The 17,314-nt window shown below is 36.8% G+C and overlaps 1 protein-coding gene across 1 annotated transcript; it reads right to left on the reverse strand.

Moving 5' to 3' along the window:
- Positions 1-8,441: 8,441 nt before the first annotated feature.
- Positions 8,442-16,467, reverse strand: LOC117494095 (deoxynucleoside triphosphate triphosphohydrolase SAMHD1-like). The gene is made up of 16 exons (XM_034144779.1): positions 16,231-16,467; positions 15,986-16,049; positions 15,743-15,806; positions 15,450-15,610; positions 15,141-15,256; positions 14,789-14,883; positions 13,332-13,466; positions 13,130-13,230; positions 12,708-12,936; positions 12,522-12,613; positions 12,294-12,409; positions 11,450-11,586; positions 10,417-10,500; positions 10,187-10,291; positions 9,927-10,062; positions 8,442-9,174 (listed from the first exon to the last, which is right to left on the reverse strand). The coding sequence occupies exons 1-16, from the start codon at positions 16,322-16,324 to the stop codon at positions 9,140-9,142; spliced, it is 1,764 nt and encodes a 587-aa protein (XP_034000670.1). The 5' UTR covers positions 16,325-16,467; the 3' UTR covers positions 8,442-9,139.
- Between the last annotated feature and the right edge of the window lie 847 nt (positions 16,468-17,314).

Genomic DNA, 17,314 nt, shown 5'->3' on the forward strand with positions numbered 1-17,314 from the left:
TTGGTGATGATTAAATAGTTTACAGTGAGATTTACTCCCATCCTACTCTGTTTCATTTTGCACAATTTTTATTGCAGAACTACACTGTATTGTGCACATGATAATAAAACCCTTGAATCTGTACATTGGTGCTTTTGGCCAACTACACCAAAAGACCACAAGATGACACTGTTGCTCAATTATTTAGAGGTCTGTTTGATTTAGTGATCAGATTAGAACTACAAGTCTACATTTTTGTTCTAAACACAATCACCTTTTTTCTCAGAATGTTTTGTATCCCAACAAAGAAGATTAAACATAATACAATCGGTACTTGCATGCTGTTGGGTTTTTTCTAAGCTGTGACAATACATTTGTCTAAAAGTTTCAGAGAAAGATAATTATATCTCTAGGCATCATGTGTGACATTCTCCTTCGCTTATACAATGTATACAATGGGATCATGATCAATACAAAATAAATCAGCTCCTAATTTGTATTATTAGCAAATATGTTCTGGTTTGGAGGTCATCGATGGAGGTTTGAATAAGCTCTCTGTGCAGATATCACTTTGACTGTAGTTGTTGATAGCCTCAGAAGCCTCGATCAAAAAAGGACATAAATGGTATCTTACTGGTGGCTGCTTTTCTTAGCGTCATCAAGATGATATTACTGAATTTATTTTCCACTGTCTGAGTGTGAGGGGACAGGGGGTAGGACCAGGATCCAGAGCTAAAAGGAAAAAGGTTCAGGGCTTAAAGGCAAAATAAATAAAATAAACGCTTCTTCAACAACAAATCGACTGTGTGTGTGTGTGTGTGTGTGTGTGTGTGTGTGTGTGTGTGTGTGTGTGTGTGTGTGTGTGTGTGTGTGTGTGTGTGTGTGTGTGTGTGTGTGTGTGTGTGTGCGTGTGTGTGTGTGTGTGTGAAGAAATGTAAAAAAAGTAAAATGCTTCAATCTGGTGCACTTTGAGCACATATTACTAGAGACTAGATCTAGGGGGTACAACTCTAAACACCCATATGAAAAAGATCGGTTATTTTAATAATCCAATATGTGAACATAACCAATAACATACCACAGCCAATAACAAATAAATGTAACTTATTTTATTTTTGTTGTTCATTCATATCTTATTTTACCTAGTTAACATTTATTTATGCATATTTTTATATCTCTCAAGTGTTAAACGATATTTTTGGTTTGCTGTCCTATAGTATACATTGAAATGATTTCAAACCTGTTTATCCAAATAATTATAAAGGAGTGCCTTGGAAATATGTGTTTACATAAATTGCATTTATCTCTCTTGCTCGATCCCCCACCCACTTTGGCTGTGAGCTGCGGACGCCTGATAAGCCAACACCCCCCACTTTCATCACTTACAGCGCCCATCGTACAGGGCAAATGAAAAGTGTAACCAGGGTGAAAAGGGTGTTACCTTTACTTAATTATGAATGTTGTTACATCAAGGCTGAAAATTAGGATGAGCGCAAACAGTCAAAAATAACACAGAATTTGGTGATGATTAAATAGTTTACAGTGAGATTTACTCCCATACTTTTGGCCATACTCAAGCAGCCCTACAAATGAATTGGGATTTCCACACAAATGTTCTTTAGCAAGTGTGCAGAGCAGTGTTGATTTAAAAAAGCTATTTGAAGGTTGGATATTTGTAAACCTTTTTTTGTGTATATATATTAATAATTTAAGATGTAAATGAATTCCAGTTTATTTGTAGTACTTTCTATTTTTATTGTGACATTTGGTGGCTTCAATGTGTGCATTTGATACAGATAATGGAGCAGTTGCTTTAGGGCCACAGTGTAGGCCTATATCCCTTAAGGTCAAATAATGAGATCCTCGACCTCCGCCCTCCTCTCGCACCTCCACACAGAGCCCCCCCACATACTGTAGGCTTTTTAGAGGAGTGTTTGTGAGAGCCTGTATCTCTAATGGATCAAAAATACATAGAAGGTTTATGAATAATGCTTTGAAACATAACTTAACATCAGGGATCTTATTAATTAAACTCCTTCTGAATTAAACCGTCAAAGTAGATTACTTTTTAACATTATACTCAAAGGGCCAGTAAATATCACCCCGGGGCCGGATTTGGCCCGCGGGCCGCCAATTGAATAGCCCTGTAGCCTAACCTTACTGTTCCTTCTAAAAATAAAAATAAAACAAGTTACTTCCCAGCAGAGAGAAAATTGATTAGTAAATTATTAATAAGACTAATAAAGAGCAGTTTGATCTGCAATTTGAAAAGGAACAACAATGCATTTACTGATTTATTTTTTAACGGACAAAAGCATCACAAATGATAAACAACAGCCTTCAATCTCACAGGTTTTTGGCAACCATGCAGGACAGTACAGCATGAATCATCCACAGCAGAAAGCTATCACCGATGCAATACTGTCCGACTTAGTTAATAACCTCATTTTGTTTTTCTACACCTCGCACTCCCAAACACCACACACCCCTTCAAAAATAAAAGACCTATGGATGTAATGCTTGAACTTATACTACTACGTACATCTGATATTTAACTAACTCCTTCAGCCTACTTTCAGCTACAGAAACCATTCAACTATTAAATTATTCAGCTATTTCAGGACATTGAGGCTTTACAATTTGTTGTTTATACCTTTTGTAAACCTTTTCATAAATATTAAGCTTCTTCATAATTGTTCCTACTCTTCCAGTTTAACATTTCACTTTCAAGTTTTCAACAAAGTCATTGCAATGCATTTGAGCTGTAACAAATTCGTTCAAATCATTTCACTTTTCTGCATTTCTCCGCTAAGTTCAGCAACACACTTACTTGGTTTTTGTAGCTACATTAAAAGCAGCTACAGAGACCATTCAACTCATAAAATATTCAGCTTTTTCAGCTAAATTCAGCAACAAATGTACACAGTTTACAGCATTTGCATGCATTTTCAGCAGGAAATGCATTTTCTAGTTTTCTATAGTGAGTTGGTGATTTGATAAACTAAGAGTGAGGTACATTTTTGCATGGCAAATTTTCCATCCAAATGAAGCAACATTTCTAAATCATTTTCAGACTAATTTGACTACACATGTTAGTGTTGTTAGCTTAGATGATCTTATTGTCTTTCATTTTTGTAAAGCACTTTGAATTGCCTTGTGTTGAAAGGTGCCATATAAATAAACTTGCCTTGCCTTGCTCGCTCATAAACAATGAAAAAATGAAATGTATTTGCTCCTTTTATGTTATTGTGTGTACTTACTAATACAAAATTACAGATACAACCTAAAGCAACAGTCAGGTAGTTCCCACACAGCTTTTATAATGCACTGCTGACTGCTGGAATGCAGTGGTTTTACTTTAATGTATTTGTTTCCTCCATTGTGTTTACCTGCCCAGGTGGGGCCGACCAGTCAGACGAGAGGTAGATAATTGCTGTACTTTTTTTTAATGAGCCACATGCCATGATGCACCAACATACTTTTATTATTGATACTGACATTAAGAAGTTTAATCAACTCATTACAGTGTGTGTGTGTGTGTGAGAGAGAGAGAGAGAGAGAGAGAGAGAGAGAGAGAGAGAGAGAGAGAGAGAGGAGAGAGAGAGAGAGAGAGAGAGAGAGATAGAGAGAGAATATTCAGACAAAGTTACATGAGTGATAGTGAAAAGTTTTTAACTTTCATTTAACAATAAATAGAGTGGAAACTTTACATGCAAGTTTTTCAAAGTAACTTCCTGAAAATGTAATTGTCTGCGATTGTTCTATGGAGTCCCCAAAGGCCAAAGGTGTGAACATAAATAGAAAAAAACAATTAGCTTACAAAATGTGACAACGGCATTATTGTATTAAGTTACACATTATATATAAAATAGTTACAATCTTGGCTTATCTCAACAACCATCAACAGACCATTAAAATACTGCTTCACATAAATGCATCAGAAATAATCACCAAAATGTTGTAAATAATAATATACAAATCTGTGGCCATTTGTCTACACATATGTGGCAGTTTGGTACTTTGAGTTCATATTGCGAATACTAAATTAGTGCTTTCACTTTGCTGTTTAGTTACTTTAACTTAGGTAAAACATCTGAATACTTCTTCCAGCTCTGTATCACAGTAGATTCAAGGTGCTCCCAAGTGACACATTTCCATTAGAGGAGAAATTGAATATCAAACTCAATAGTTTTGATTCAATGCATACTTAACCACATATCAACATTTCATCCATACATTTTTTTTCCTTGTCAGTTGTTATTCAAGCTCTCAAACAAGTCCAAAGTGTCTATTATGTTAGTAGTAAATGATCGATTTAGCATAATAAAATAAAATAGTTGTTGAACAGCTTTTGGAAACATCTGAATACTTCTACTATCACAGTAGTGTGGATTCAAGGCGCTGCTAGATGACCAATAGAGGAGAATTTAATGTCAAACTCAAGTGTTTTTAATAAACGCATATAAAGGTAATAATGATATTAATATTGGGATTTGCCCTTAGAGTTTTGCGATAATGTTTAAATAGTCAAATTGAGCATTTATTAAAACTAACAATGGTACATCTGTAACAATGTCAGAAAACACTTATTACCAGTTGTGATAGCTTTCTCCAATTGTTAATATAATGTATTTTTGTATGTTACATTGATGTTAAACCGTTCATACACTTAATTTTTGTTCCTTTTTTACACTGGTACTTTTGGTCAACTACACAAAAAGGCCACAAGAGGACACTGTTGCTCAATTCTTTAGAGGTCTGTTTGATTTAGTGATCAAATACAAATGATGAGTCTACAATTAAAGGTGGGGTAGGTAAGTTTGAGAAATCGGCTCGAGATACACTTTTTGTTATATTCCATGGAATGCTCTTAACATCCCGATAGCAATGAATATCTTAAGTGCTTTGACAAAAAATCCATAAAAAAATGTCATCTGTGGAAGCCGTAATACTGTAAAAAGTACGACCAATCATTTTAGCCGGCCCGGCTAAAATAACTGGATGGCCTACCTGCCTGTCAGCCTTCCATCTGTGCACAAACTTATCTTGTGCCCTCATTGGTCATGTGCGCGTTCGTGTGTGTTGGAGGAGGAGCTCTATAAGGAAGTGGCAGATTTTCTCCGGTTGTGTATTTTCAAATTCTAGCGATCTCGAGCCGGTTTCTCCAAAATTACCTACCCCACCTTTAAGTCAAAACATTTTTTTATGAACATTTTCTCAACTTTTTTCTCAAAATGTTTTGTATCCCCCAAATAGGTTAAACATAATACAATCGGTACTTGCATGCTGTTGGGTTTTTTCTAAGCTGTGACAATACATTTGTCTAAAAGTTTCAGAGAAAGAAAATTCTATCTCTTGGCATCATGTGAGACATTCTCCTTCACTTATACAATGTACACAATGGGATCAAGATCAATAAAAAAAAAATCAGCTCTTAATTTGTATTATTAGCAAATATGTTCTGGTTTGGAGGTCATCGATGGAGGTTTGAATAAGCTCTGTGCAGATATCACTTTGTTACACTGTAGTTGTTGATAACCTCAGAAGCCTCGATAAAAAAAGGACATAAATGGTATCTTACTGGTGGCTGCTTTTCTCAGCGTCATCAAGATGATATAACTGAATTTATTTTCCACTGTCTGAGTGTGAGGGGACAGGGGTTAGGACCATGATCCAGAGCTAAAAGGACAACAGTTCAGGGTTTTAAAGGCAAAAAAAGAAATAAACGCTTCTTCAACAACAAATCGACATGCTTTCATATAAAAAAAATAAAGGATCTCATGCTCTCTTTTTACATTCTCCACTTTAGTGCCTGTCTTTACTCGTCCCCTTCCAAAAAAGCCTAGTTTGCTCTGATTGACTTGCAGAAAAAATAGCAATGGTAGTTCTCAAAAGTATATTTGAATGAGCTTGCATGTGACATCAGAAGGGGGGGCTACATCTGAGTGGCTTGTTGAATCTCATGTTTTCTGACCAAGGCAGCCCACTACAATGTTCTGGTTTGTATGATTTGTGGCTTGGTTGGCACTTTTAAAAACACTTATTATGTATAAAAGATCTCATGGTATGTCCCCTTTAAAGACATGTGAGGCAAATAGGTGACAAAACAACGAAGTGCAAACAAATCAGTGAGGATCTGACTTGGACTCATCACACAAACACCATCACCAAAACAGCTCGACAGCGGCTCTTCTTCCTCCGCAGGCTGAGGAGGTTCAACATGGACTCCAGGATACTCTGCAACTTCTACAGGTGCACCATAGAGAGTATCCTGACTGGCTGCATCACGGCCTGGTACGGCAGCTGCACCGCCCTCAATCGAAAGAGTTTACAGAGGGTGGTGAAAACTGCACAGAACATCAGGACGGAGCTGCCATTCATGGAGGATCTTTACTCCCAAGTAAGAAGAAAGCCCTCAGGATTACAAAAGACCCCAATTACCCCAGCCACAAACTGTTCTGTCTGCTGCCGTCTGGCAAGCGGTACCACAGCACCAGGACTAAAACCACCAGATTCAGGGACAGCTTCATCCCACAGGCCATAAGACTATTAAATACCTGAACTTGAAACAACATCCATAACATTCATCTGGCTGCTACTTAGAAATTATGTATCTATTATTTCATATTCCAATCACTTGTATATAGACTCTTATTGCACTATTTCACTATTTTACTATTTTTCTTTTTGTATTTACTTGCACTATATTCTTTCTGTTTTCCTGTTTTATTGTGTTGCACTGTTGGTGGAGCCTGGGACCTAAGATTTTCATCGTCATAACTACACTCTAGCTATGAACGTATGACTAATAAAAACCTTGAAATGTATGGGTAACATATATAAGTATTAAATACAATAATGTTCCTATTTCATTTTTTGGATTTCCAGTAAACATTTTTAATAGTAATTTTAACAATTATCGTATAATTCAAAAGAAATAAAACTTTGGTCGGCTTATAAGTCTTTTAATATAAAAGTGTTGGTTTGGGTCCAGCATGACCGACTGCTGCTGTAAAACAAAACAGTAACACATACTTGCTTATCACAATCATTTAAAGCCTATTTGTGAACATTAATAAATCACAGTTTTTTACTTCACGACTGTCAAAAAAAACAAACAAACAAAATAAATGCTGACCTAAGCTGTTGATCACCTTGAGTAAACGCAAACCTCAATCTGTTTTATGATTTTATTTCAACACTTCGCTTCCGGTCACTTGTTCGCTGCTTGTAGAGAACTTGACGCAATGGGGTAGCACGTGGAAGGTGGAGCCAAATATAGTGCAGCGAATGAGGCCAGAGAAGTGACGCCAAAACCCCGGATTACGTTCAGTGACAACGATGGAGGACATGCAGTGCCGGCGTTTTTAAAAACGATATTCCTGTGTGTAGATCTATTGTGATAAAGTATGAATGGAGGGATCATTGAAACCACGTGTTGAGGGAGCGAGGAGCATCGACACGCGACGGGACCCAGTGGTAAATCACAAAGTTAAATGTCACCTATTAGGAAAAATCCACTTCTTGAGGTCTTTTATACATAAATATGTGTCCCCTCTGTGATCCATCATCATTTACTAGTTTCTTTTATATATTTTGTTTCAATTTTCTGAATCTCCAAAGTTACTAGCAACTGAAGCTGATTTCTAAATGTAGTGAAGTATAAAGTAACATGACATTGAAATACACTGCTCATACTGTACAACCTGGTTTGAAGGTAGAAGAAAAATCACAACATGCATAATACTCCCTTATCGTCTCTAGGCCCTCATTTTGTATAAGGGAAAACTCCAAACTAATAACAAAACAGTAGAAGTAAGGCAATACAATAGTATGGGTAGGCAATATTGACACTATTCTTTTGGTTTGTATTTTTTATAATATATGATATACATTCTATAAATTGTTTATTGATAAAATAGTTAGGATCATCTGTTTTGACACATCCAGTGAAATGAATAACACAGTAAGGTTTAAATCCAGGATTATCACCCTGAATGATGGTCTGATTAAGCCAGTCATAATAAAGGGAAATATCATAAAACAATACGGCAGGAAGATTAACATCGTCTCACGCTAAATGTTACATATATTGTCATATAGCTCAACCCTGCAATGAGCATCCTAGAAATAAATGAGGAAGCAGAATAAGTGCAATAAATGAAAAGGGCTTCAGGGAAATTGTAAATGCTACCTACACTTTGGTTAATAGTTACAGCTCTAATAGAGTGAGTTATGTATCAGTAGATTTTTGGTATTAGATAGATATTGAAGTGTGTGACTGTGTGAGATACGCTTCTTCAAATATTCCCTCAGATGAATTACCTTAGGGTTGTGCAAAGAAAAAAGAATCTGTCCTAGTGATACTTGTTGAAGAATTGAATAAGCAACTCTATATCTAACTGAATTCAAATCTCTGCTGAATTATTATGTTGGATGAGTAAAATGGCACAATGACACTCAATAAACACAACATTTAATTGATTTCAAATTAAGAAGAAACACATTTTTATTAACCCAATCTCAACAGCAACAAAGTTGAAAATATTGTTGTAGGTTTTCCTCAAAAGTCCCATTACATGACAAATCACAACATTTTCACACCATGACCATAAACAGAAATATACCCTAAGTTAACCACATTCATACAGATGGTTACATTGAATGAAGCAAGCTACATTGTATAACTACAGTATGAATAGTAATATATAATGGTAATAGTAATGATATTGATTTCATATTGATAGATTAAAAACAAATACAAACACCCAAAACAATCTAATATCTAATCAGGTTACCACATTAATTCACACGATGGATATCTTAAACAAACACCACTAAATATTTAAAATCCCTAAATCACACCTAAAATTACATTTCAAATAGCCATAATATGGTATTAAACAAAGATTCTTAATTAAAGCTGATTTAAAATGATCACATTTCCACTTAGATTAGTGTATAATATTAAACAGGGCTCTAAAAACTGCATATATGGCCCAATTGTGCATAATGCATCCTCATTCACTTTTAAGTCGTTAAGTCACATACTCACTTGATCAAATTTCTCGATCACCTTCAATCAGTATGAACCAAGGAGAGCCAGGAAGTGTTTTCTTTATTTTTTCAGGTGTAACTTCCATTTTCCAAAACTTCAGATTCATCCAAATTGTGTGAGGAGACAGTGGCTCTCCACTGCATGTAAATAAAGAAAGAAAAGTGTATCAGCATTACCAAGAGCAGAGCTGCAACTATCTTTACTGAAGCATGGTGCTAGTCTACAGTGGAGCTACATTATTAGTAGCTCCACAGAAAAATAGATCCAGCTTCTTACTTTACTTAAAGACGTAACCTTTGTCTTTACTACATATTACAGGCATTTCCCCCATTTTCTTACATGTACAGACCAAATTATAAAAGTAAACTAATTGAGGAAGTAATCGCTACTTAATCAATGATTAAAATAATCATTAAGCAGCAGGCATAGATGGTTTTAACTCCAGAGGCAAGATCAAAGTGCAATTAAACTGCAATTGTATCCTTGAGATCTGACAAGATGTAACGAAAGTAATTATTCCTCCTTACCTGCTCATGTCCATATACTAAAACTCATACTGTACATATTTTACCCTGTACTACTATGATATAATATCACTGCCATTTAATAAAACCTCCTGCCTTGTTTAAAAAAAATTGTGGTGCAATATGCCTTTATTTGACAGTTGTAGTGGAGACAGATATGTTTGTAAAGAGAGTACGGGAATGACTTGCAGTAGGCGGGCCATCTCCTATTCCAGACTTTCAAACTAGAGTGTTTTTCTTACACCTCAAGTGGCCCAGCCAACTAGGAAACAAACTAAGATTTGCTGCTCAGGGCATTTGACTTCTATTTGACAACTAACTACTCGGCTATAGGCAGTCCGTTATATCTTAGATATAAATATTACCTGGATGCCGTCGATTCCTCACTCTGATCCACTCTTCCAATCGCACCCTGGTAGCTCTCAGACTTTCAGGATCAATCTTCCTGCTGTAAACCCTGAAGAGCGTCTCAGAGAAGTGCACTGGGAGAAGCCTCGACACCTGACAAGAATGATAGCAGCATAAATATAATAAAAACTACATAACAGAGGTTTCTCTACAAAGAAATACACTAAAGCTCACAAAAAAATATCAAGATTGAGATTTTTGTCGTCATTGTTCTGACCTCTTCTCTCTTGATTTTGAATGCTTGGGTATGGGTTTTCTTGCTGTAGAAGTCCATACTATCGATGGGGTCCTTTTTCTTCATCCCATAGTCCATAGTAACAGGCTAGAAGAGAAGGTTGAGACAGAAGCCTGTTCTTTATTCAAAAGTAAATCAATGGAGATGGCAGTATCTAAAAAACACACCATTTTAAGATTAGCGAAGCAAAAGTAAGTACACAAAAAACTCACTAAAACTACAAAGTCCTCCTTTGGCAGCCCGTCAGCCTGAACTCCCTCTTGTGGAAACAGGTCCTTTTTCAACTGAGGTATCCCCTTAAGTAGGAAGGACAAAGGTTGAGAAGTGAGAGATGAAATACATTTGCAGTTCTTTCCATCATGAAAACACACAGCAAGAGGAGGTCCAAATTAAGCAGGTACATTAAAATCAAACATCTTTGTTTCTCGGTTTCGGCTGTCTGTCCAAACTCAAACTACAGATTTGCTCTCACCCGACAACAGGCCTTTTCAAAAGTTGTATTATAATGTATTCTTGATGCAAACCCTTTACAGTGCAACGGTCTGGGTTGCAGTTTATTAAAAGTTTATGTTGCTCCTAAAGTTATGTCTCATTTAAATGTCAGTTTAGCAGGTCATATCAAACAGAGATTGTTTTTAATCAGTATTAAAGAATGTTTTGTCACACCCCACATGATAATAGGTTAATCATGTTATCATTGATTATGTCATACTGTTGACATCATTATTAGTCAGGCACCTGACTCACACCTCACCAGATGTTGGCTTTGAGGCGCATATTTGCTACTTTTGGAATAATCATGGATAAATTCAAAGGGGAGTGCACCGCTTTTGCTAATGCTAAACTTTTGCAAATAAGGCAAAAATATGGAGTGTAATTCTCAATCACTGCAAAAAGCGTTACTGAACTTCTGATAATTGCATGAAATTAAATAAGTTAATATGCATACATTTGAAGTAAAATAATTTGTGGTAACCGAAGGCGTGTCTGCTCAAACTGAGATAGGATGTAATGAGAGATGTGTCATGAAACAGAAATGAATCAAGCTTTCCTGAGTTTAATGTTTAAAATACATTAAGAAAATAACTGTTATTTAAAAAAAATTAAATTTACGCTTTTGCCCCCTCCTGCCTTAATCTCTTTTGATGAACAGATTACTCATCTTTTTTCCTGCTGTGCGATCCCTGGAGATAAATGATTACAAATATGTGATGTAATACAGGAACAAAATACATTACTGCACACCTTGGGTTGGATTTTAGGCTTGATTCCACCCAGACACCTGTAGTGTTTACGATCGCCGATGTTTGTTAGAATCTCCCTTGCCTTTATGAGATTATCCTCTGTGCCTGTGGAGTTGAGTATTTGGTCAAATACACAATCTAAAGGACAAACGGGACAGAAGAGCAGGTTAGAAGAAAGAAGGTAAAAACGAAGTCACTGACACTGTAAACTGAGAAGCATAACTCACAACATCTAAGCAGTATACCTTTGTGATAACATTTGTTCTACTTTAATTTGTTGTTAAAATTATGAAAAACACTCCATGACCAAATTTCACCAAATTGCATTTGCTAAACCAAATTGTCTGTTAATATCATCTGTAACCAGAACGGCAAGTTTTTGTTTCTCCGTGAGCTGAAGAGCATTACTTTGAATCTAAATTGCCAATGGTTGTGTCTTTATTTAACCTTTACAAAACCAAAAACATAAGTGTAAAGGTGAAGGAAAGGATTAAATGGTGAGTTAACCCTATCTGCTCTAATGTGCCTGTTGTCATTAGCATGTCCTTGTGGCATGCCCTGGCCAAACTCGTTACCCCAGTGACAGTAAGTACTAAACACACTGGTGAGTTTATTTTGTTGTGTTGTTAAATATACTAACAAGATGAAAGGAATACCCAGCACCAAAATGATCATTTCTGCATAAACAGTACTCGAAGAGTAGCACTGGTAGTTCCCCAGTGCAACTGATTATGCAGAAGTGTTTTAAATAGTAAGTTTCCCCCCCAAAGAAGTGTTGGATTATGAATAATGCTTTGCTTTAATGTTAAAACACAAGCTCACAGCACAAAGTGGTTTCTGCTGACCTGTCAGCTTGGTGTAGGCCTCCATGTCAGTTATTGCTGTGGAGAGGGTGAACATATCCCCTCCTGAGCCTTCAATCTGGATGTGCTCGTCTGCCAATAGAAAGGCCTCTGTGATCCTGGATGAAAGAAATATTTTATCACTTTATGCATACCATACAAAATATTTGATTATGAAGCAAATTCAATTATTAAAATCAGAGTACCAACGTGAGAAGGGAAGATACTCACATATACTCTATGATCTTAACCACGTTGTGCTGGTAGGCTCTTCTGTGGAGAGAGTACCTCGTGTAGAACAAGTCATAGAGGTTGTTCACCTCCTGTTAACAGAATTATCCAAACGTTACCACTAATCATTTACATTGATTGCTGTTATAAAAGCTGATCAAAAAGCAGATGTAACAAAGTCAGCACCTTGTCTCTAGTGCAGATGTGCTTCTGCCTGACCACCTTCTGCCCGTCCACCTTCTGCTCGTCCCCCTTCTGCTCGTCCACCTCCAGCCCGTCCACCTCCTGCGCGTCCACCTTCTGCCCGTCCCCCTTCTGCTCGGCCCCCTTCTGGTCGTCCACGTCACACACCCTGGCAAACTTTATGAAGCGGCCATGGTCAAAGTTGTTCTTGATGCCCAGGTGGTAGCTGTCCCTGATGAGACAAAGGCAAGACAAGTAAAGAAAACGTGCTTATTAACAAAACTCATCTAAGACACCAGGAGAATGCTACATGTTCTTTAAATAACCAGGACTATGTTCTTAATGTGAATTATTTCTTTGTATAATACACATTTGTTTTATTGCATTAAAAAGTGAACTGCTCTAGCTGTTGAACCAAGCCCCACCTGGCAAAGTAGTCAAACTTGTCCACATCAATGCCGTTTCTTTTGTTGTTTACAATCTCATAGAGGAAGGACTTCTCCTCTGGACGGCCTTTATATGGCCACTGTGGAGATGACAGCACAGAGTGGCTGGCATTAGGCATTGGCTATTGTAGCAATTACGATGATAAAACTGATATCATTAAATTCAAATTGCATGACTCACTTTCTTTTTTGGTTGAATCATATCTTTGATGAAGACCTCATCATTGGGCAGCATGCCACATGCCTTCATCATCCACTGCAGATCCACATTGGATTCCACCATGTGGTCGAACATTTCTACAGAGGCGTCCTCATGCTGCAAGGTACACAAATTCATTGATATATTAGTATGATAATTCAAAGTGATAAAAATGAACAATGACTCACTGTTTGAATAGAAAGGGCCTGGCTTTGCTGAAAACATGACAGTATATGTTTACCAGATGACAGGTCTGTTGCCAAAACTTACATAACGACAGGGAGCTCTGTAAAGCAACAGCCTGTTTGCACCGCTCCCCCTATACCAGATATTTCACCACTCCCACTCTTCTCATACATGTTTAAGTTATTGCTGTAACTGTAAACTGAATAACTCAGAATAACATCAATTAATATCCAATAAATGTGAGGCGTGTCATTATTCTTAAGCCAATACATTGTGCAATCAATAAGAATGTATATTTCATGTTGATAAGTTAAATTGATAATGTTTTCTATTTTCACTTTTATTAAACTGAAACACCTGAATTAAGAGTACATATATATATATATATATATATATGAAAACCTTTCAAGAAGTTCTTGGAAGAAAGCAGACAAAGGTAGTTATAATATCCTTTGAGAGAGTACCCTGCATGTGTCTCATAATACCATGAATGCCACAACTAATTGTGCTTAAAGGAATAGTGCATCATTTTGGAAAGGATTATGCTTTATTGCTTTTGACTGAAAAAAGCAACAAAATACAACTAATTAATTAAAGGCAATGCTCCACTGAATGTAAAATATTGCATGTGTAATAAGATACGATAATTATTTATTGTCAGATCAAATCTGACATTTTTCCTGCATCATAGCAGCTCCATTTGCAACATCAAACAGGGACAAATATTAAGACACGATACAAGGAAACAAACATTTAACATAACAATCACTGAAGAGAAAACATGCTTAAGACCCTCAAGCACACATTTGACCTGAGATTGAGCTCTGTATTTAATTTGAGGATGGACTGGTGCACAAAGGAGTGCTTCAGTCTAACTTCATTAAAACGTGGGACCCTGTACCTCCGACTTGATGGTAACAATTCATATTCACTGTTCAGAACATGTTGGGGATCAGAGATGTTGATGGCCAGCCTCACTACGGTATTATGGTTGATTCATAGAATTTCTCACAGGGGTGACCTACAATCTTTGAGAAGATTTTCAACTGGTGGAGCAGTTTTGACTTTAAGGCGGAAGACAAACACTTGTACCGTGTAGTATTGCAATACGGTAGAACAGCCAAAATCACAGATCGAAAAAACATGATCAGATCATGACATGCAGCTGCTGGCTGGGTTTTATAAATGTGTTTTATTTCTGTTGTTGGGTATAATGTCACACATTACAGACAATAGGAATAATAATTGCTCACCTTCCAGGTTTTCATTTGTTCACGTCGTGGACCAGATGGGGGTGTTGCTTTGGGGATGAACATTTTATCAAACAGATGGGAAAAGGGTCCATGTCCTATATACGGAGAAAAATAAATATTTTAAGCAAATGGTGATTGACTATAAAACAAACTGAAGTGAGACATTTTAACATTTTGTATATATTTTGCATTTTTTTTTCTTGTTCTCTGTTCAAAGTGTATGTGAAAAAAACTTAAATAACTAAACAGGTAATACAGGGTAAGAAATTGTTGTATACAAATCGTCATTTTGTTGATGAATTATTCTTTTAAACCCTATCACATATTAAAGTGAAAGGTGTGTATCACTCACCCAGGTCATGGCATAGCCCAGCGATCTGAACACAAAGGATGTCTCTCTTATTGATGTTGAGTTCTGGCTGCTTTTCCTTCAGAGCTTTCACAAGCTCTCCTGCTAAGTACCCCACCCTTCACCAAAGCATACAGCACACAACAATAAAAAGTCATCACACAATTACCACTTGAGTGTCCTGCTGCAGAACAGGATATGCAATTTGTTTTAAACAGTTTATTGCTGCCATATGTAAATACAGTCCATTTACAGCAAACTAGTCTTCACTTAATATTGATTTTGGATAACATTAACACACATTGGACATACCCAATTGAGTGTTCAAAGCGGTTGTGGGAGGCTCCAGGATAAACCAAATAGCCCGCTCCCAGCTGCTTGATGTATCTTAATCTCTGGAACTGAGGCGTGTCGATGATTTTGACAAGAAGAGGGTGCAACTCCATACTTCCGTGGATTGGATCATTAAACACCTAACAGAATACGTACAACAAAAAACCTGTCAAATGATGACCCTAAAGAGTACAACTAAAACAAGCTCCATTTCTTCTGAAGGCCCTGAACATGTAGTGTGAAGCAATAAATAAAACAAAATATTATATCACCTTGGGAGCTGCTGGCCAGATCTTCAAGATACTGTCCAAGATTTTCTGACGATCCTCAACTTTACTAAAGAAATCGTGAAAAAAAATCATAGTAGATTATAAATTAAAAGTCAAGCCAGGGGGAAGTTGTTGCACCAAATTAGGGCCACTGCTTCAAGAACATTTGCAACACACTTCCTTCTTTTCATGATGTTATATATTATTTTTTAATTGCAACCTGGTTTGACAAGGGATGATACTCACTATATGCCCATCTCAGACATAAAATCATCATCATTGAGCTCCCACAGCTTGATGACAGACTTTTCTGGGTAAAAGAAGATGCAGTGAATTACAGTCCTGTATCACATTTTAGTTTTTTATGACAAGTTTATAAGCTAAGTTGAATTTAAAAAAACAAAAGCATTTTTTTTCATCAGCTTATTCAATTAGGCCAACGATGATATAAAACCTAACCATCAATTTAAATGACCAAACCAGAAACTTACCTTTAAATTTATCTGCCCACTTTCCAAGTCCTTTTTCTTTCAGGTACTCACACATATCCTCCCCGCTCATTTCCCCATAGTCTTCTGACGCCATTGACAATGTTTTCTGTGTCTAACTAACGATAGAAGACACAAATGATGTCGCTCCCTAAAACAGCTGATCATGAAACGTCTGCACAAATATACTCAGGCTTTGAGAAGTACCTGGCTTTTATGTCTCTACCACACCCATCCGATTGGTCACTGGCAGTGACCAATTTGCATGCCCTAGGCGAGATTTTAAATATTTGTTTACATAAATTGCATTTATCTCTCTTGCTCGATCCCACGCCCACTTTGGCTGTGAGCTGCGGACGCCTGATAAGCCAACACCCCCCACTTTCATCACTTACAGCGCCCATCGTACAGAGCAAATGAAAAGTGTAACCGGGGTGAAAAGGGTGTTACCTTTACTTAATTATGAATATTGTTACATCAAGGCCGAAAATTAGGATGAGCGCAAACAGTAAAAAATGTTTTTTTCCCTCCCAGAGCTGCCAGCGCAGCGCCCCCCCCCCAGATCTGGCGCCCTAGGCGACCGCCTATGTCACCTATGCCAAAAACCGGCCCTGACTTAACCTAACAACTTATTTAATTTGTTATCACAATTACTAATGTCATGTTTTTTTTTATTGTTGAAGAGAATGTCTTTTTCTGGCATTCTTCCAGGATTAACAAAAATAAGAATAACATTGAGAAATATCTTTGAAGTAAATGGCTGTTGTTAAACGCTTCCCACATTTACTTCAATCGTACAGTAGAAAATATAAAAGTATCCAAGGAATACACAATAGAATATATAAAGAATAAATTAAAAATCTCTACAAAAGACCAATACACTACAAAAACAGAAACTTATTGACATAGGTAATATACATCAAAAAGGCTTCAAATGTATTCAGTATTGTATGAACATGTTTTAATTGGGGTGTGGACGTCACATCCTCTAGGGGGGTGTGGGGGTATGCCCCCCCCGGGAAGAAATGTTTGAAAATGTAAAGTAAAATGCTTCAATCTGGTGCACTTTAAGCACACATTATAGAGA

Source organism: Trematomus bernacchii, unplaced genomic scaffold (genome assembly GCF_902827165.1).
Source record: "Trematomus bernacchii unplaced genomic scaffold, fTreBer1.1, whole genome shotgun sequence".
NCBI classification, from domain to species: Eukaryota; Metazoa; Chordata; class Actinopteri; order Perciformes; family Nototheniidae; genus Trematomus; species Trematomus bernacchii.